General features: G+C 37.3%; 1 protein-coding gene across 1 annotated transcript in view; it reads left to right on the top strand.

Annotated features, from left to right (window-relative positions):
- Positions 1-21213, top strand: part of FAM186A (family with sequence similarity 186 member A) — a 75821-nt gene that overhangs the window by 38983 nt on the left and 15625 nt on the right. The window contains 3 exon segments of the mRNA XM_059937356.1: positions 9663-9879; positions 10895-11065; positions 19546-21085. Of these exon segments, the coding sequence (XP_059793339.1) occupies positions 9663-9879; positions 10895-11065; positions 19546-21085 (1928 nt within the window).

Here is a 21213-nt window from a genome sequence, read left to right as displayed (position 1 = left end):
TGAGACTATTTGAGGCCTGCCTAAAGGTCACAGTTGTTACACGTAGTGGATCTGAATCAAATCCAGTAGTGTGGGACTTCCCTGGTGGTGCAGTGGTTGGGAATCCACCTGCCAATACAGGGGACACGGGTTTGATCCCTGGTCCAGGAAGATCCCACATGCTGCAGAGCAACTAATCCTGTGCACCACAACTACTGAGCCCGAGTGCTGCAACTGCTGAAGCCTGTGTGCCTAGAGCCTGTGTTCCACAACAAGAGAAGCCACCATGAGAAGCCTGTGCACCACAACAAAGAATAGCCCCCGCTCACCACAACTAGAGAAAGCCCACTCACAGCAATGAAGACCCAACGCAGCCAAAAAAATTTAAAAATTTAAAAAATAAAATAAAATCCAGGTAGTCTGATTCTACTGCCTGTAACTTTTTTTTTTAATTAAGGTAAAATTCCCACTTTTTGGTATACTGTTCAAGAGTTTTGACAAAGACATGTAATCACCATCAAAATTCAGATTTAAAACAATTCTGTCTCCTCGAAAAATCCCCTTATGCCCTTTTGTGGCCAACCCCTCCCTGGCTGATAGACCTCTGAAGCCATTAGTTTTCTATCCTTATAGTTTTCCCTTTCCTGAATGCCACACAAAGGGAATCATACCCTATATCATTTGAATCTGTCTTAGCATAAAGCATGCATTCGCTAGTTGAAGGATATTGGGGTTGTTTCCAGTTTGGAGCAATTACAAGTAAAGTCATTACAAACATTCATGTATAAATTCTTGTATAAACGTAAGTTTTCGTCTCTTGGCTAAATACCTAGGAATGGTATTGCTAGGTCATATGGTAGCAAACGTTTACAAAAAACTGCCAAACTGTTATCTTAAATAGCTTTACTATTTTGCATTCCCACTGGGAAAGTATAAGAGTTCCAGTTGCTCTACATCCTTGTCTGTGCTTAGAATTGTCATAATTTATTTAGATCTTCTTTGATTTCTTTCATCAATGCTTTGTAATCTTCAGTGTACAGATCTTGCACTTATCTTGTTAGATTTGTACTTAAGTATTTCATGTTTTTAGTGTAATTGCAAATGGTACTGTTATATTAAATTTCAATTTCCAATTGTTTATTGCTAGTGTATAGAAATATGATTTCGATTTTTGTATACTGGCAGCTCTTTTTTATAGATTCTTTGGGAGTTTTTACACAGACAGTTTTGTGTTTGTTTGATTTTTGGTTTGTTTTTGTTTTCGTTTGGTCTGTAAATACAAACCTTTTATTTCTCCCTTTCCAATGAATATTCTTTTATTTCCTTTTCTTACTTTATTGCATTGGGTAGGACCTTAACACAAGATTGAATAAAAATGAATCCTTAGAGCAATTTAAACTTTCACCATTAAGTATAATCCTAGCTGTAAATTTTTTGTAAATCTTCTTCATCACATTGGGGAAGTTATCCTCTATTCCTAGTTTGCTATAGAATTTTAAAAAAAATCATGAATGAATGTTGTCAACTGCTTTTTCTGCATCTATTGAGATGATCATATGTTTTTTCTTATTTAGACTATTGATATGGTGATTTACATTTATTAATTTTCCAGTTTTGAATCAACCTTGTGTTCTAGGAATAAACCCCACTTGTTCATAATGTTTTCTTTTTAATCCATTGTTTGATCTAATTTCTAATATTTTGTTAAGCATTTTTGTGACTGTGTTCATAAAGAATATTGATATATAGTTTATTTTCTTATGTCTTTGTCTGGTTTGGATATCAGGATAATGCTGGCCTCAAAGAATAAGTTGGGAAATGTTCTTTCCTGTTCAGTTTTCTGGAAGAATTTATGAGCAGCTGGTTAGCTCGTAATGTTATTTTTCATCACTTGACCTAGCAAAGTTTGACTCTGCTCTCCTGTATACCTGAGTTAAATTACTTGCTGCAACTGGATCATCTGTTTCTTATTGCAATATTTCCAGCACTTAACATCTGATTACTCCTTATTTTTTTTTTTAATAAATTTATTTATTTATTTATATTTATTTATTTATTTATTTTTTGGCTGTGTTGGGTCTTCGTTTCTGTGCGAGGGCCCTCTCCAGCTGCGGCGAGCGGGGGCCACTCTTCATCGCGGTGCGCGGGCCTCTCATTATCGCGGCCTCCCTTGTTGCGGAGCACAGGCTCCAGACGCGCAGGCTCAGTAGTTGTGGCTCACGGGCTCAGTCGCTCCGCGGCATGTGGGATCCTCCCTGACCAGGGCTCGAACCCACGTACCCTGCATTGGCAGGCAGACTCTCAACCACTGCGCCACCAGGGAAGCCTGATTACTCCTTATTTTAAGTAAAAAAAGTTTTTGTCTAATTTTAATTGTGGTAGAATACACATAACATAAATTTTACCATCTTAACCATTTTTAAGTATATAGTTCAGTAGTATTAAGTATAATCACATTGTTGTGCAATCAACCTCCAGAACTTTTTCATCTTTTTTTTCTTTTTTTGGCCCCACTGCACAGCCCTTGGCAGTGAGAGCATGGAGTCCTAACCACTGGACCGCCAGGGGATTCCCCCAGAACTTTTTCATCTTGCAAAACTAAAACTCTACACCTATTAAACAACAATATCCTATTTCCCTCTTCCCTTTAGCCTCTGGAAACCACCATTTTACTTGTTTCTATAAATTCTACTATTCTAGATATCTCATATTAGTGAAATCATACTGTATTTGTTTTTTACAACTGGCTTATTTCACTTAGTTTAATGTCTTAAGGTTCATCCATGTACCTTATGCATGTATATACCACATTATGTATGTATATACCACATTTTGTTATCCATTCAGCTGTTAATGCACACTTGGGTTGCTTCTATCTCTTGGCTATTGTGAATAATGCTACTATGAACATAGGTGTACTAAGATCTCTTAGGGACCCTGTTTTCAATTATTTCAGGTATATACCCAGAAGTAGAATTGCTGGATCATATGGTAATTCCATTTTCAATATTTTGAGGAACTGCCATACATTTTCCATAGTGGCTGCATCATTTTATATTCTCACCAATAGTGCACAGGAGTTCCAATTTTCACATCCTTGCCAACATTTATTTTCTATTTTTCACTTGTTTGTTTGTTTTTGATAGTAGCCATCTAAATGGGTGTGAAGTGGTATCTCATTGTGGTTTTGATTTGCATTTCCTTAATGATTAGTGATGTTGAGCTTTTCTTCATATATCTTTTGGCTATTTTATATATCTTCTTTGAATGTCTATTCAAGTCCTTTGCCCATTTTTGAATTGGGTTATTTATTTATTTGATGTTGAGAGTTTATTTTTAAATAAGTTTTTTAAAAATATTTATTTATTTATTTGATTGCACTGGTTCTTAGTTGCAGCACATGGGCTCCTTAGTTGTGGCATGCCAACTCTTAGTTGCAGCATGCGTGTGGGATCTAGTTCTCTAACCAGGGATCGAACCTGGGCCCGCTGCATAGGGAGCGTGGAGTCTTATCCACTGTGCCCCCAGGGAAGTCCCAAGAGTTCTTTATATACTGTGGATATAAACCCTTCATTAGATATATGATTTGCAAAAATTTTTTTCACTCCATAGGTTACCTTTTCACTCTGTTGATTGTGTCCTTTGATGCACAAGTTTTAAATTTTGATTTAGTCCAATCTATCTATTTTTACTTTTATTGCCTGTACTTTTGGTGTCATATCTAAGAAATCATTGCCAAATCCAACGTCATGAAGCTTTTCTCTCTATGTTTCCTCTGTTTTATAGTTTTAGGTCTTATGCTTAGGTTTTTGATCCATTTTGAGTCAATTTTTTTATATAGTATAAGATAAGGGTCCAACTTCATTCTTGCATGTGGGTATCCAGTTTTCCCAACATCATTTGTTGGCAGATTGTCCTTTCCCATTGAATGGTCTTGGCACTCTTGTCAAAAATTATTTGGCCATATATGCAAAAGTTTATTTCTGGGCTCTGTATTCTATTCTACTGGTCTATATGTCTTTTATGACAGTATGTTATTTTAATTATTGTAGATTTACAGTAATATTTGAAAATAAGAAGTATGAGCTCTACAACTTTATTCTTCTTTTTCAAGATGGTTTTGGGTATTTGGGGTACCTTGAGATTCCACATAAATCCTAAAGATGGATTTTTCTATTTCTGCAAAAAACACCATTGGGGTTTTGTTAGGGATTGTACTGTCTGTAGACTGGTTCAGTAGTACTGATGTTTTAACATTGTCTTTCATCTCCTTGGTTAAGTTTATTATAAGTATTTTATTCTTTTGATGCTACTGTAAGTAGAAATGTTTTCTTAATTTCCTTTTCAGATTGTTAACTGTTAGTGTATAACAACACAACTGATTTTTTAAAAATTCAATTTATTTAAACTAAACTAAAAAAAGAAATAGTTCACCCATTTTTCACACTGTCCCTACCCCTACCTTTGGTAACCACCAAACTGTTCTCTGTAGCTATGAATTTAGTTTTATTTTAGATTGCACATATAAAAAAGATCATACGGTATTTGTGTTTCTCTGTCTCACTTATTTCACTTAGCATAATGCACTCAAAGTCCATCTGTGTTGTTGTAAATGGCAAAACTTCATTCTTTTCTGTGGTTGAATAATATTCCATTGTATATTTGTGTATGCTTGGTTTGTTTCCATATCTTGGCTATTGTAAATAATGCTACAGTGAACATGGGAGTGCAAATATCTTTTCTAATTAGTATTTTTGTTTTCTTCAGATAAATACCCAAAGGTGGAATTGCTGAATCATATGGTAATTCTATTTTTAATCTTTTGAGGAAACTCCATTTTGTTTTCCATAGTAGCTGCACCAATTTACATTCCCACCAACAATGCACAAGGGTTCCCTTTTCTCCACATCCTTGTCAACACTAAGAAGTGTTGTTAATTTTAGTCTTTTTGATAACAACCATTCTAACAGGTGTGAGGTACATTTCATTATGGTTTTGATTTGTATTTCCCTGATGATTAATAATGGTAGAGCATCTTTTCATGTACCCATCCATTGGCCATCTGTATGTCTTCGTTGGAAAAATGTTTATGCATATCTTCTGTCCATTTTTTAAATCAGATTGTTTGGGTTTTTGCTATTGAGTTGTATGAGTTCTTTACATATTTTGTATATTAGCCCCTTATCAGATATATGATTTGCAATATTTTCTCCCATTCGGTAGGTTGCTTTTTCATTTTGTTGATGGTTTCCTTTGCTGTGCAGAAGCTATTTATTTATTTATTTAGGCTGCACCAGGTCTTAGTTGAGGCACTTGGGATCTTCATTGCAGCATACGGGATTTTTTAGTTGCAGCATGAGGACTTCTTAGTTGTGGCACGCAGACTCTTAGTTGGGTCATGTGGACTGTTAGTTGTGGTATGCATGTGGGATCTAGTTCCCTGACTGGGGATCAAACCCAGACCACCTGCATTGGGAGCATGTAGTCTTACCCACTGGACCACCAGGGAAGTCCCCAGAAGCTTTTTAGTTTGATGTCGTCCCACTTGTTTATTTTTGTTTTTGTTACCTTTGCTATTGGTGTCAAATCCAAAAAATTATCACTAAGAGAAATGTCAAGGAGATTACTACCTGTTTTCTTCCAGAATTTTTATAGTTCCAGGTCTTACATTCAAGTCTTTCATCCATTTTGAGTTAATTTTTATGTATGGTATAAGATAGAAATCCAGTTTCACTCTTTTGCATGTGGCTGTCCAATTTTCCCAGCACCATATATTGAAAAGACTTTCCTTTCCCCATTGTATATTCTTGGTTCCTTTGTCATAAACTGATGATATGTGTGTGGGGGGTTACTTCCAGGCTCTCTTTTCTGTTCCATTGATGTATGTGTCTATTTTTATGCTGATACCATACTGCTTTAATTTCTATAGCTTTGTAATATTGTTTGAAATCAGGGAGCTTGATGCCTCCAGCTTTTGTCTTTTTTCTCAATATTGCTTTAGCTCTTCAGGGTCTTTTATGATTCCAAAAGAATCAAATTTTACGATTTTTTGTTCTACTTCTGTAAAAAATTTCAGGATTTTTTGTTCTATTTTTAGGATTTTTTTGTTCTATTTCTGTAAAAAATGTAATTGGAATTTTGAAAAGGATTGTATTCAACCTGTAGATTGCTTTGGGTAGTATAGATATTTTAACAATATTAATTCTCACAGTGTATGAGCATGAAATACTTTTCCATGTGTGTCTTCTTCAATTTCTTTCATTAATGTCTTGTAGTTTCCAATATACAGGTCTTTCACCTCCTTGGTTAAATTTAGTCCCAGGTATTTTATTCTTTTTGATGAAGTTGTAAATGGGATTACTTTCTTAATTTCTCTTTCTGATAGTTCATTATTAGTATATAGGAAATTAAACATTTTTGTGTATGATTTTGTATCCTGCAACTTTCATGAATTCATTTATTTGTTCTAACAGGTTTGTTTTTTGTTGTTGTTGCTGTTGTTGTTTTTTGATGGAAACTTTTTTTTTTTTTTGGCTGTGTTGGGTCTTTGTTGCTGCACGCGGGCTTTCTCTAGTTGTGCCGAGCAGGGGTTACTCTTCGTTGTGGTGTGTGGGCTTCTCATTGCGGTGGCTTCTCTTTTGCGGAGCATGGACTCTAGGCATGCAGGCTTCAGTAGTTGTGGCACACGGGCCCAGTAGTTGTGGCTTGTGGGTTCAAGAGCACAGCCTCAGTAGTTGTGGCGCACGGGCTTAGGTGCTCCATGGCATGTGGACTCTTCCCAGACCAGGGATCGAACCCATGTCCCCTGCATTGGCAGGCAGATTCTTAACCACTGTGCCACCAGGGAAGTCCCTTTTGATGGAATCTTTATAGAGTTTTCTATATATAAGATTATATCATCTGCAAACAAATATAATATTTCCTCCTTTCCAACATGGATGTCTTTTATTTCTTTTTCTTTTTTAAAAAATTTATTTATTTATTTTTGGCTGCGTTGAGTCTTTGTTGCTGCGGGTGGGCTTTCTCTAGTCGCGGTGAGTGGGGTCTACTCTTCATTGCGGTGCACAGGCTTCTCTTGTTGTGGAGCACAGGCTTTAGGTGCATGGGCTTCAGTAGTTGTGGCATGCAGGTTCAGTAGCTGTGGCTCACAGGTTCTAGAGTGCAGGCTCAGTAATTGTGGTACACAGGCTTAGTTGCTCCACAACATGTGAGATCTTCTCAGATCAGGGATTGAAACTGTGTCCCCTGCATTGGCAGGTGGATTCTTAACCACTGCACCACCAGGGAAGTCCCTATTTCTTTTTTCTTGCCTAATTACTCTGGCTAGGACTTCCAGTAATATGTTGAATAGAACTGGTAAGAGTGGGCATCCTTGCCTTGTTCCTAATCTTAGAGGAATAATTTTCAGATTTTCACTTTTCAGTATGATGTTAGCTGTGGGCTTGTCATATAGGGCATTTATTATATTGAGGTATGTTCCCTCTATTCCTGCTTTGTTGAGAGTTTTCATCATGAAAGGGTGTTGAATTTTGTCACATGTTTATTCTGCATCAATTGAGATGATCATACAATTTTTTCCCCTTCATTTTGTAAATTTGGTATATTTCATTCATTGATTTTCACCTGTTGAACCATTTTTGCATCCCTGGAAAAAACCCCATGTGGTCATGGTATGTAATTCTATTAATGTGCTGTTTAATTCTGTTTACTAGTATTTTGTTGAGGATTTTTGCAACAATGTTTAGAGATGTTGGTCTGTAGTTTTTCTGTTTGTTTTGTTTTGCAGTATCTTTATCTGACTTTGGTATGAGGGTAATTCTGGCCACAAAGAATGAGTTGAGAAAGGTTCCTTTCTCTTCAATTTTCTGGGAGAATTTATGAGAAGTTGGTGATACTTTTTCTTTAATCACCATGCTGTGTGTTAGTTTGTAATGTTATTCTTCATCACGGCTTATCAAACTTTTTCTCTGCTCTCCTGTATTTCTGATAATTTGCTGCAACTGCATTACCTATTTCTGATTGCAGTAATTCTAGAACCTAACATTTGATTACTCTTTTGACATGGTGATTTGGCTTGCAAAATCCAAATTTTAATGTTATTGTAAGGAGTGTAGAGAGAGTTAGGTTTGTCTGAAGCCAAACTGAGAGAGTAATTGATAAATTTGGAAAAGATGGAGCAGTGATTCTCCATCTATCAGATTTACCATTCCCCTTTTTTTTAAATAAATTTATTTATGTTATTATTTTATTTTATTTATTTATTGTTTTTGGCTGCATTGGGTCTTCATTGCTGCGGGCGGGCTTTTCTCTGGCTGCTGCGAGTGGGGGCTACTCTTCGTTGCGGTGCGCAGGCTTCTCGTGGTGGCTTCTTTTGTTGCAGAGCACGGGCTCTAGGCACGCGGGCTTCAGTAGTTGTGGCACGTGGGCTCAGTAGTTGTGGCTCACGGGCTCTAGAGTGCAGGCTCAGTAGTTGTGGCACACGGGCTTAGCTGCTCCACGGCATGTGGGATCACCCCGGACCAGGGCTCGAACCCATGTCCCCTGCATCGGCAGGTGGATTCTTATTTTTTTTCCTCTTCTTTTTTTTCCCATTTATTTATTTATTTATTTATTTATTTAGGCTGCGTTGGGTCTTCATTGCTGCGTGCGGGCTTTCTCTAGTCGTGGTGAGCGGGAGCTACTCTTTGTTGGGGTGCACGGGCTTCTCGTTGCAGTGGCCAGTCTTGTTGCGGAGCACGGGCTCTAGGCATGCGGGCTTCAGTAGTTGCAGTGTGTGGGCTCAGTAGTTGTGGCTCGTGGGCTCTAGAGTGCAGTCTCAGTAGTTATGGCGCGTGGGCTTATTTGCTCTGCAGCATGTGGGATCTTCCCCGACCAGGGATCGAACCCCTGTCCTTTGCATTGGCAGGTGGATTCTTAACCACTGCTCCACCAGGGAAGTCCCCACAAATTTCTAAATGCCCATATGAGGCAGTAATTACCCCCACTGAGAATCTGCTGATAGATTCTTGAGTAGGGGAAATAATGAAGTAGAAGTCATGTTGTGGAATATTCTGATAGCTGCTTTCCAGGTGTAAGTGTTGATTAAAAAAAGAAAAAGAAGTAACTTCCTTTAATTAATTAGTAATTAATTAGTTTGTTTATAGCAGCCACAGTTTATAAGGCATTTCACACATCTTACGTGTCTCACATCAACTGTAAACTCAGTATCTCCATTATTTTACAGATGAGTCAGGGCAGCTCAGAATTGTTAAGTGATTTATTAAAAGTCATTTTAACGAGAGAGCTAGAGGTGGAATCCAGATATGCTTTCAGACCCAATATTCTTTTCATTATATCATAGCAATGCTAGGATGAAGGCAGAGAAAAAAAATTTAAGAGGAAAATCTGAGACTCACAGAAAAACCAGAATTAGGGGACTTCCCTGGTGGTCCATGGTTAAGACTGTGCTTCCACTGAAGGGGGGTGCGGATTTGATCCCTGGTCAGGATACTAAGATCTCACATGCCATGCAGCCAAAAACAAACAAACAAACAAAAGACAACAACAACAAAAAACTAGAATTAGCAGGCCTTTGATTAGACAGCTTTATAGTGACTGTCACTGACATTCTGGGAAGAAAGGTGGTCAATGCTTATTGTCAAACAGAGGATTTATTAATGTATTCCCCCTTCTTATTCTTATAGGACCTTAATATGCAGCTAGGTGACATCATGCAGAATGTGCAGTGGATAATAAATCGCTATACTATGGATGAGAATGTGCACTCTGGAAGGAAAATATCCCTTACAGAACATAAGAAATGGAGAGCAAGTCTGCTGGAGAAAATAGTTACTTGTGCCAAGACTGCTGAAATTAAAGAAAAGACTCTTGTCTACATTCTGGCCTGGTTGGAAGAATGGAGTAAGTTTCCAGAAGTGATTTAAAGTTAATGAAAAAGCTAGAGAATGGAATTATAAGCAAATTACAAAGGATTAGAAGAAGACTAAACAAGAAAAGACTAAGGTGGTTATTTAGAGAACAGGTGCTCTCTGTTCCAGGAAGAATAGAATAAGGAAAATATAAGCTCTCTCACTTAGTACCAGCTATTCTGGCGTCCGTGCTTTTCTTCAAGCATGCCAGCATACTCCTGCCCGGTGTCCTTATGCTTCCTAGTCCCTTGCCTGGAACATTTTCCATCAGGTAGCCACATGGCTCATTCTCTGCTTATATCTCTCTTTAAAATGAGGTGTTCTCTGACCATCCCCATTCTCTACCCACTGGCACTGTCCATTATTCTTTACTCTTCTTTATTTTTGTCTATAGCATTTCTTACCATCTGACATACTATATAATTAATGTATAATTAATGTGTCTTTTAAAAAGACACATTAATCTTTTTTTGTCTGTGTCCTTTCACTAGAATGTAAATAGTATGAAGTTAGGGAATTTGTTTTATTCAATGCTGTATCTTCAGGATCTAGAACAGTACATGACAGAGGAGACACGTTGAATGAAAGAATGAATAAGCTAAGAATACAAAAAAGAGAAATTTCATTTAGTTACAAGAAATCTCATGTAACAGGGGTTATAAAATACTAGAAAACTTACCAAAGGAGTTAATTGGGGTTTAGATCTCCAATATTAAAGCACATGTTCACATTTTAGATATCTCCATCCCTGAAGTCAGGGAACTAACAAATTAGACACCTTTTAACCATATTTTCATGGCCAAGACTTACTGTTCGGCCTTCTATTCCAAGTCTCTCTCTTTTTTTTTTTATTTCTTCATAGAGAGAAGCCTCAGAATAGAAATAATTACGAGATACCTATATTTCCCAATGCTACAATATTGAATAGGTAGCCAATATTATAAGCCTATATGGTTATAATTATTTATTTTTCTGCACAAAAGTAATTTATTTTTACTCTCTTCAAGATGTCATTTTGTCTGAGATGACTACAATTGATATTGATGAACACCACCACTGTATAGCACAAATGGAGATGTTACCAGAAACGCTCAAAGCTATCGAGAGCAATGTCAAGCTACTGAGCAGAATTAGTACATCTTTGCTTGAAGAAAAGAAGAAACAAAAGAAAAAAACGGGTAAGAGTGCTCTAAGACTCTGGAAATAGATTTGACCTTTTCTAAAAAAGAGCTTTATAATTTACGTGCCATAAAATTTACCCACGATAAATGTACAATTCAATGACTTTTAATAAATTTAGAGTTGTGCAACTATCACCACAATCTAACTTTAGAACATTTTTATCATCCCCCAAAGATCTCTCAGGCCCATTTGTAATCAATCCTCATTCCCACCCTCAGCCCCAGACAACCACTAATCTCTTTTCTGTCTCAATAGATTTGCTTTTCCTGGATATTTCATAAAGTGGAATCATATTTTAGGTAGTCTTTTATGTCTGGTGTCTTTCATTTAGCATAACGTTTTTGAGGTTCAGCCATGTTATAGGATGTATCAGTAGTTTCTTCCTTTCTATTGCCAATTGTACACCATTGTTTGCATATACCAAACTTTGCTTATCTATTTACCAGTGCATGGACATTTGCATTGCTCCCACTTTTTGGCTTTTATGAATAATGCTGCTATGAACACACATGTATAAGTTTTTGTGTGGACACAAAATTTCATTTCTTTTTGGAGATACCTAGGAGTAGAATTTCTATGTCATTTATTTATCCATTGCTGGTAAACTTATGTTTAACTTTTTAAGAAATTGTTAACTGATTTCCCAAGTGACAGCACCATTTCAATTTCCATCAGCAGTGTATTAGGGTTCCAGTTTCTTCACATCCTCAACAACACTTGTCATTGTCTGTCTTTTTTATTATAGCCTTTCTAATAAGTGTGAAGTGGTGTCTCATTGTGGTTTTAATTTGCATTTCCCTAATGATTAATGATGTTGAGCATTTTTTCATGTGCTTATTAGTCATTCCTATATCTTTGATGAAATGTCTATTCAAATACCTAGCCATTTTTATTATTGAGTTTTAAGAGTTCCTTATATATCCTGGATACAAGTCCTTTATCAGAAAAGTGATTTACAAATGTTTTCTCCCAGTCTGTGGCTTGTCTTTCATTTTCTTAATGGTGCCTTGAAGCCCCAAAGTGTTTAATTTTGATGACGTTCCATCAATTTATCATTTTTTTCTTATATGGATCATGGTTTTAGTGTTGTATTATGAACTTGTATCAGTCAGCATTCAACCATGAGAGCAGAACCAGAAGGAGATTATATATAATCTATCTATCCATCTATCTATCACATTGCAATTGAGGAACATGCTCTGTATTATTTTAATTCTTTTAAATTTATTGGGACTTGTTTTATAGCCTAGCATATGAGCTATTCTGGAGAGTATTCCATGTGTTCTTGAAAAGAATATATATCTGGTTGTTGTCAGGTGCAGTGTTTTATAGTTGGTTTATATTGTTGTTCTAGCCTTCTATGTATCTCTTTGCTGATTTTTCTATCTAGTTGTTCTATCCATTATTGAGAGCGGGATATTGAACTCTCCAACTATTATTGTTATTTCTCTCTTTAATTCGTCAGTTTTTTTGCTTCCTGTATTTTAAGGCTCTGTTGTTAGATGCACATATGTTTATAATTGTGTTAGCTTCCTGATGAACTGACCCTTTTATCATTATAAAATGTCTTCTGTTGTCTCTAGAACCATTTTTTTTTTTTTTTTGCCTTAAAGTTTATTTTGTCTGATATTAGTATAGTCTCTCTAGCTCCCCTGTGGTTACTGTTAGCAAGACTGAATCTAGGATGTGTTGCTTATAGTTGGATCTTGTGGGTTTTTTTTTTTAAATACAATATGGCAATCTCTGACTTTTGGCTGGAGTGTTTAATTCATATTTAATGTAATTATTGATATGGTTGGATATATACCTGCTATTTTGCTGTTTTCCATATGTCTCATATATCTTTTTCTTCTTCTATTCTTCTTTTACTGCCTTCTGTGTTAAACAGATATTTTATTTTTATTTTTATTTATTTAATTTTTAGCTGTGTTGGGTCTTCGTTGCTGCATGCAGGCTTCCTCCAGTTGCAGCAAGCGGGGGCTACTCTTCGTTGCGGTTCGCGGGCTTCTCATTGCGGTGGCTTCTCTTGTTGCAGAGCACAGGCTCTAGGCATGTGGGCTTCAGTACTTGTGCCACACGGGCTCAGTAGTTGTGGCTCCTGGGCTCTAGAGCGCAGGCTCAGTAGTTGTAGCACATGGGCTTACTTGCTCCATGGCATGTGGGATCTTCCCGGACCAGGGATCAAAGCCGTGTCCCCTGCATTGGCAGGTGGATCTTAACCACTGCGGCACCAGGGAAGTCCCCTAAACAGATATTTTCTAGTCTACCTTTTAATTCCATTTTTTCCTACATTTTTGGAGTAATTTTCTTAGTGGTTATTCTAGGAATTGCAGTATACATCTTAAATTACCACAATCTGCTAGAGATTAGTACTAACTTAATTCCAGCAAAATATAGAATCTTTGCTCCAATAGCTCCATTCTCTTCCCCTCTTTTGTGCTTTGTCATATATATTACATATTTACGCATTATATGCCCAACAATATAGCTTTATAATTATTGTTATTTATTTATTTACTTATTTATTTTTGGCTGTGTTGGGTCTTCGCTGCTGCACGCAGGCTTTCTCTAGTTGGAGTGAGCGGGGGCTACTCTTCATTGCAGTGCACAGGCTTCTCATTGTGGTGGCTTCTCTTGTTGCGGCGCACAGGCTCTAGGCACGTGGGCTTCAGTGGTTGTGGCATGTGGGCTCAGTAGTTGTGGCACACGGGCTTAGTTGCTCCAAGGCATGTGGGATCTTCCTGGACCAGGGATTAAACCCATGTCCCCTGCATTGACGGGAGCATTCTTAACAACTGTGCCACCAGGGAAGTCTGTATAAATTATTGTTTTATACGATTGTCTTTTTAATTGACTAAGAGAGAAAAAAGAAAAACAATATTTTTACCGTCTTTTTAATTTACTTACATATACTGGTGTTCTTTATTTCTTGTGTGTAATTGCATTATCCTCTGGTGTCATTTTCTTTCAACCTAAAAGACTTCTTTACTATGTCTTGTAAGGCCAATCTACCAGCACCAAGTCGTTGCTTATCTGGCAATGTCTTCATTTCACATTCATTTTTTTAAGGCAGTTTTAGATTTAGAGAAAAATTGAGAATATAATAAAGTTCCATTTATCTCACCATACTTTATTATTATTAATATTTACATTAGTATGATGCATTTGTTATAATTAACAAACCAATATTGAGACATTATTAATTAAAGTTTGTAATTGATTAATAATTCCTTGTTTTTACCTAATGTCCTTTTTCTGTTTCAGGAGCCCATCCAGGGTACCAGATTACATTTAGTTGCCATGCCTCCTTAGGCTTTCTTGGCTGTGACAGTTTCTCAGATTTTTCCTTGTGTTTGATGTCCCTAATGGGTTTGAGGAGTACCAGTCAGGTGTATTGTAAGATGCCCCTCTATTGGAATTCAGCTGATATTTTTCTCATATTTACCCTGGGGCTATGGGGTTTTGAGAGAAAGATCACAGAGGTAAAGTACTATTGTCACAATATCATTTCAAGGGTACATATTATCAAATGATTTATGACTCAGTGTTGACCTTGATCACCTAGCTAAAATAGTGCTTGTCAGGTTTCTCCACTGCAAAGTTAGTTTTTTCCTCATTTTCCATATTGTTCTCTTTAAAAGGAAGTCTATATGTGCAGCCTACGTTTAAGGAATGGAGAGTTATGCGCCCCCTCCTCTAGGGTGGAGTATCTTCATAAATTATTTGAACTTTTAAGCACAGGAGTTTGTCTCTTCTCTCCTATTTAGTAATTTATTAGATTATTTATTTATATCAAAATGAACTCACAGATATTTAATACTTTGGGTTATAACCTAATACTACTTTATTTTCTTGCTCAAGTTCCAGCTTTGGCCATCAGAACCTCTTTCATTTGGTTCTTGTGCCCCTTTCACATACCCGCATCAATGTGGTTTATTCTCTCTATCTTTCCTTTTTAGCACTTCCTTACTTTCTGGTACTTACAAGTTACAAGATGCTTCAGGTTCGTCTTGAATATTTCCTCCCCCAGTTCTAGAATCTGTCATTTCTCCGAGGACTTCTGGTTCCTTTCATTAGAGAATAGTATTAAAAACCAAGATCTGGTTGCTATGTGTGGTCATTGCTACTAGGGTGTTATTTCTGTTTGGCCCTCTCATCTTTCTTTTTTTCTTTTTTTTTTTTGGCTTGTGGGATCTTAGTTCCCTGACCAGGGATTCAACCTGGGCCCTCGGGAGTGAGAGCTTGGAGTCCTAACCACCAGACCACCAGGGAATTCCCTTGGCCCTCTCATCTGACAGAGCAAAAAAAATGTGTGCGTGTGCTGACCCATGAATATACACGTATCTATAAACATTTATGTATATAATCATCTGTAACTACATTAAGCTAAACATGAGTTCTTGTCAATGTCTCTAACTCTAATTCATTATCACATGGATCATTCTAGCTCTCTCCCCTTGCTTATCAGTAAATTCCTACCCAAAACAGTGAGAAACCTGTTCCTACCATCTGCCATCCATTTACTTAATTGTTCAGCCCAGTATACATGTATAGCAGTATCAGAATTATTAACCCATACTCCCATGGGAAACAACTTATCAACTAGAGTACAGCCCTCATATGTAGTTCCTTTTGTCTTGGTCTTACAGAATCCTTTCATTTCCAGGTACTTAGGTCAGCAACACTCCCTCTTCCCCACCCCTGCCATTTCTTTCAGTGAGGTTGTGTCACACATTTCTAATACGGTTAGATTCTCGTATCACAGTCTGAATTCCTTCCTGGGATCCCCTTACCTCCTAGATGGTTATTTTTAAAAATTTGCCTACGTAGTTTCACTCTTTGTACTGTAGAGTTCTGTGGGGTTTGACAAATGTATACTGTCATGTATCCACCATTACAGTATCATACAGAATAGTTTCTCCATCCTAAAAATCCCCTGTGTTTAATCCTTCCCCTCTCTCTCCAAGACTCTGGCAACCACTGTTTTTTTAGGGTCCCTATAGTTTTGACTTTTCAAGAATGTCATATAATTGGAATTATGCAGTATGTAGCTTTTCCAGACAGGTTTCTATCTCTTAGCAATACACATTTAAGTTTCCTCCATAACTTTTTGTGGCTTAATAGCTTATTTCTTTTTATTGCTGAATAATATTTCATTGTACAGATGTACCACAGTTTGTTTATCTCCCTATTGAAGGACATTTTGGCTGCTTCCAGGTTTTGGTGATTAAGAATAAAGCTACTATAAACATTCTCACGCAAGTTTTTTGTGTGGACGTAAGTTTTCAAATTAACTGGGTAAATACCGAGAAGCATGATTGCTGAATCATATAAGACTACATTGGGACTTCCCTGGTGGTCCAGTGGTCAAGACTTTGCACTCCCAATGCAGGCCCGGGTTCCATCCCTGGTCAGGGAACTAAATCCCACGTGCCGCAACTAAGAGTCCACATGCCGCAACTAAGAAGTCTGCATGCCGCAACGAAGATCCTGCGTGCCGCAACTAAGACCTGGTGCAGCCAAATAAATAAATAAATATTTGGGACTTCCCTGGTGGCACAGTGGTTAAGAATCCGCCTGCCAACGCAGGGACACAGGTTCGATCCCTGGTCTGGGAAGATCCCACGTGCCGCAGAGCAACTAAGCCCGTGCACCACAACTACTAAGCCTGCACTCTAGAGCCCGCGAGCCACAACTACTGAGCCCACGTGCCACAACTACTGAAGCCCACGTGCCTAAAGCCTGTGCTCCACAACAAGAGAAGCCATGAGAAGCCCGTGCACCACAATGAAGAGTATAGCCCCCACTCACCACAACTAGAGAAAGCCCGTGCGTAGCAAAAAATACCCCATGCAGGCAAAAATAAATAAATAAATAAATAAATAAATAAATAAATAAATAATAGTAGTAAATTAAAAAAAAAGACTACGTTATTTTGTAAGCAATTTTGTAAGAAACTGCCAAACTGTCTTCTCAAGTATCTGTACCATTTTTCATTCCCACCAGCAATAAACAGAAGTTCCGGTTACTCCATATCCTTGCTAGCATTGGTATTATCTTTTTTTTTTTTTTAATTTTAGCTATTTTAATAGGTGTGTAACAGTATCTCATCGTAATTTCAATTCTCTAATGACAAGTGATATTGAGCATCTTCTCATATGCTTACTTGCTGTCGGTATATATTATTTCTTACCTTCATTAAAAAAAAAGAGTTGTACATGCATGCTACTTTGAGAAGCATGTACTTATCTCAGTGAATGGATGTGACAGACATTCTGTAATGCATTTAGAGAAGAGTTTAAATATACATGTATTAACTATGGATATATGAGTGTTCACTGAAAGCAACTTTGACAGGAGTGTTATTTCAGTGAATGGATGTGAAAGCTCTTCTGTAATACATTTAGAGAAGTGTTTAAAAACATGTAATGATGATGGTTGTGAGGGCTGTACATTCATGCTACTTTGGGAGGAGTGTTATTTCAGGGAATGGATGTCTTAACTTCTGGTAAACTAGCATCAAGTTTGCTGGTTATTTTTGAATAGTTTTGCTGGATATAGAATTCTTGGTTAATAGTATTATTCTTTCAGCACTATGAATATACCATCCCACTGCCTTCTGCCTCCACTGTTTCCGATAAGAAGTGACCTGTTAAATTTACTGTGGTTCCCCTGTTCTAAATGAGTCTCCTTTGATCGTGGTGAATCATTTTTCTCTTTTTGCTTTAAAGATTCTCACTTTGTCTGGTTTTCAACAGTTTGACCATGATGTTCTAGGTATCAATCTTTCGGTATTTATCCCACTTAGAATTTGCTGAGCTTCTTGAATGTGTTGATTAATGTTTTTCATCAAAATTGGGATGATCTGGGCATTATTTCTTCAAATATTTTTAATGCCCCACTGTCTTCTTCTTCTGGGACTTCTATTGCTTGTACATTGGTATGCTTGATGGTATCCTACAAGTCTCTGAGGCTTTGTTCATTTTTCTTTATTCTTTTTCCTCCCTGTTCTTCAGAGTAGACAACCTCTAGTAATCTAGCATCAGGTTTGCTGGTTATTTTCTTCTGTAAGCTCAAATATGCTGTTGAGCCCTTTTGGTGAATTTTTCATTTCAGTTATTGTACTACTCAACTCTAATTTTTCCACTTGGTTTTCCAATTTTCATCTCTTTAATGATATGCTCTATTTGACGAGTAACTGTCATCATACTTTTATTTTAAAATATGGTTTCTTTTAGTTTTTTGGACGTATTTATAACTGCTTCTTTTTTCTGATAAGTCCAACATCTGCCCACCTCCTCTCCCTGGTCCCTGAGACAATTTCTATTGACTGCTTTTCCTCCTGTGTATGGGTCACACTTTTCTGTTTCTTTGCATGCTTTTTTTTATGTTGAAAATTGGACATTTTAGGTAATATATTGTAGCAACTCTGGATTTTGATTCTCCTTACAACCTCCAGAGTTTGTTTTTGTTGCCTTTTTGGTTTGTTTTTTAGTGACTTGTCTGGACTAATTTGGTGGAGTCTGTATCCCCCACAGTGGGCAGCCACTGATATCTCTGCTCAGTTGTGGGTTTTTGTTTGTTTGTTTTTATTTTTAAGCCCGAATTTTAGGGGTTACTTTTGGGTCAGCATAGCTTAGTGGTCAGTCAATGATTAGTCAATCGTTAATTAATCCAGATTGATCCAGTAAGGCTTCTACTCTTTGCTAATGGATCTGTGTATGGGTTAAAGTATTATTGTTAAAGAATTGCTTTGCTCCAGATCAAATCAACCCCCTCAGGCAGTAGAGCTGTCAGTCCTCACAGGCTGCCTCACTCTGGTAGAACTACCAGGCCATAGGGCTAGGGAGTTGGAGATGGAAGCAGCTCCAGGCTAAAACATCATAGCAAATTTTTCTTGAATAAATTCTTCTCAATTTGTTGTATGGCTTTGGTCAGTTTCCAAAGTCCTAAAATGATTGTTTTTGGCAGTTTTGCTCAGTTTTTTCATTGCCTTTTTGGGAAAAATTTGCTGAGTTTCTCATTCAGCCATTTTGGAAATCCCTTCAAATGTTTGTCTTCTATTCTTTTGTGATCCTTTTGAAAGAACCAAGGTTAGCTTCGACTCAGAAAAGGGAGAAAAGAAAGATAGGAACCCAAGAAAGAAAATGGAAAGCACCAAGCATAATCAAAACCAAAGGAAAGTTCTGGTTTACCTTATGTCTAATCTCAAAATTGTAATCAAAAGTAAGTTGAGGTCACAGCTGAGTTCTTCTCCTAAACTCTGGAAGAAGAACTTCTAGATGATTGTGGGAAAAGAGTCATTCTTTTGAAAATAATGCTGTTTATTTTGGGGCCAAACTTCCTGATGAAATTTTATCCTATATCTATCTGTTAATTTAGGCTAAATTCCTTAGGCTTAAACATAGAGCACAGCACAAAAGAAGAAATGCAATCTCATTATTTTATTTATTTATTTATTTATTTATTCTTCTAGCATCTAGAGGTTCTCTATGGAAATCTTGGAAAGAAAGAGTTACAAAGCGACCTGCAACAGCTCATGCGTTAAGACCAGATCAGATGATTAGTGATCAATTTGCAACAAATACAAAGGTTTCAGAAATCCAAGATATGCTACAGGAACTCATAGGTACTGCAGTGTTCAATAAATTGGAAAACAATGCTATTAAATATATGTCATCAACAATAGTAAACCTTTCTAAAGCTCTGAGTACACTAAATGATGAAGTGAAAGTTATTAACCTCCAAAGTGCCAATATGTATACAAATGAGACAAGTGAAAAAGAAAAAGAGATTTCTCTGAAGATAATACAAGATCTCAGTAAAAAAAATGAAATGCTTCAGCAGAAACTTCAAGAAGCAGAAGAAAAATATGAACACCTAATTCGATCCAAAGGCGTAGATCACCAAGCATTGCCCACGTCAACACTGAGAGTGTTACCTGAGCCTTCTCCACAATTAGTCATTAGCCAAGCTGACACAGAAGACAGTGTAGATAATATTTTGGCCAAAGAATTTGAAATTGTTGTAGATGAGGCCCCCCCAAAAGGGACCAAAGCCTTGGGGATCAAGTGGGACTCATCTCCTTCATATACAGCCCAAGGTGAGACGATCCCAGATATAACTGACCAGCAATACCCTTTACCTGAAAAAAAACAGAAAAAGGCTTCTGAAGAGATCACTGACGATATCATTACAGATAAGATATCAGCGAAGAAAGGCGGTGCCTTTCATAAAGATGGGACTGATCAGTACCAATCACAGAAAGGAAAGCGCACAAAAGGCCCATATGTGCAGGAGACCTCTGAATCAAATGTGAATGATGATAAAGGTAAACAGAAAGTCTCAGGGACCAAACTTGATCACCACTTTGAATTACAAGCACTAGAAAAGAAGAGAAAAGAAATAAAATCCTTTTCTGAAGGCAAATCAAACTCACTCACTGAATCAAAAAGTCAACATTTCCCTTCTGATTTCCCTTCTGACACAAAGAGCCAAGGTGGCAAAAGTGGAACAAGTAGTATATGGGAAAGACTCAGGAAAGCCAAACCTGAATAGTCACATAGCAAAAGTCAAATTTCTTCAGAGAATAAAGAGGAACTCACCACTGAGTCAATGGATGAAGAAGGCAGAAGTGAGATGAGTAGCCAAGCAGAGCCATCCAGGTTGAGCCAACCTGATTATTCCTCTGAGAAAATGAAAATAAAAGGAAAGAAACACCAAATCTCTCCAGGAACCATTATAAGCAAAGAAGAAAAAACTGAAGAGAAGGATATGTCAGTCTTCGCCAAGAAAGTCAAGTCTCTTGAACTTGTTAAATCACAATCTAGGGTAACTAAAGAGATTTCAGGAATTCCAGATGGCAAAAGAGAACAGAGTAACCTAGAAGAATTTCAGAAAGCCATAGTGTCATTCCTAAAAGAGAAAATTGATAACATAAGAAAGCCTTTGGATAAAAAGACTAGGTCAAAAGAAGAGTTATTATTAAAAAGAGCAGGGGCTTCCCTGGTGGCGCAGTGGTTGAGAATCTGCCTGCCAATGCAGGGGACACGGGTTCGAGCCCTGGTCTGGGAAGATCCCACATGCCGCGGAGCAACTGGGCCCATGAGCCACAGTTACTGAGCCTGCGCGTCTGGAGCCCGTG

The sequence above is a fragment of the Balaenoptera ricei genome, chromosome 10 (assembly GCF_028023285.1).
Source record: "Balaenoptera ricei isolate mBalRic1 chromosome 10, mBalRic1.hap2, whole genome shotgun sequence".
In the NCBI taxonomy this organism is placed as follows: domain Eukaryota; kingdom Metazoa; phylum Chordata; class Mammalia; order Artiodactyla; family Balaenopteridae; genus Balaenoptera; species Balaenoptera ricei.
The sequence above is the reverse complement of the archived record's forward strand: the minus strand, read 5'-3'. Positions and strand labels throughout refer to the sequence as shown.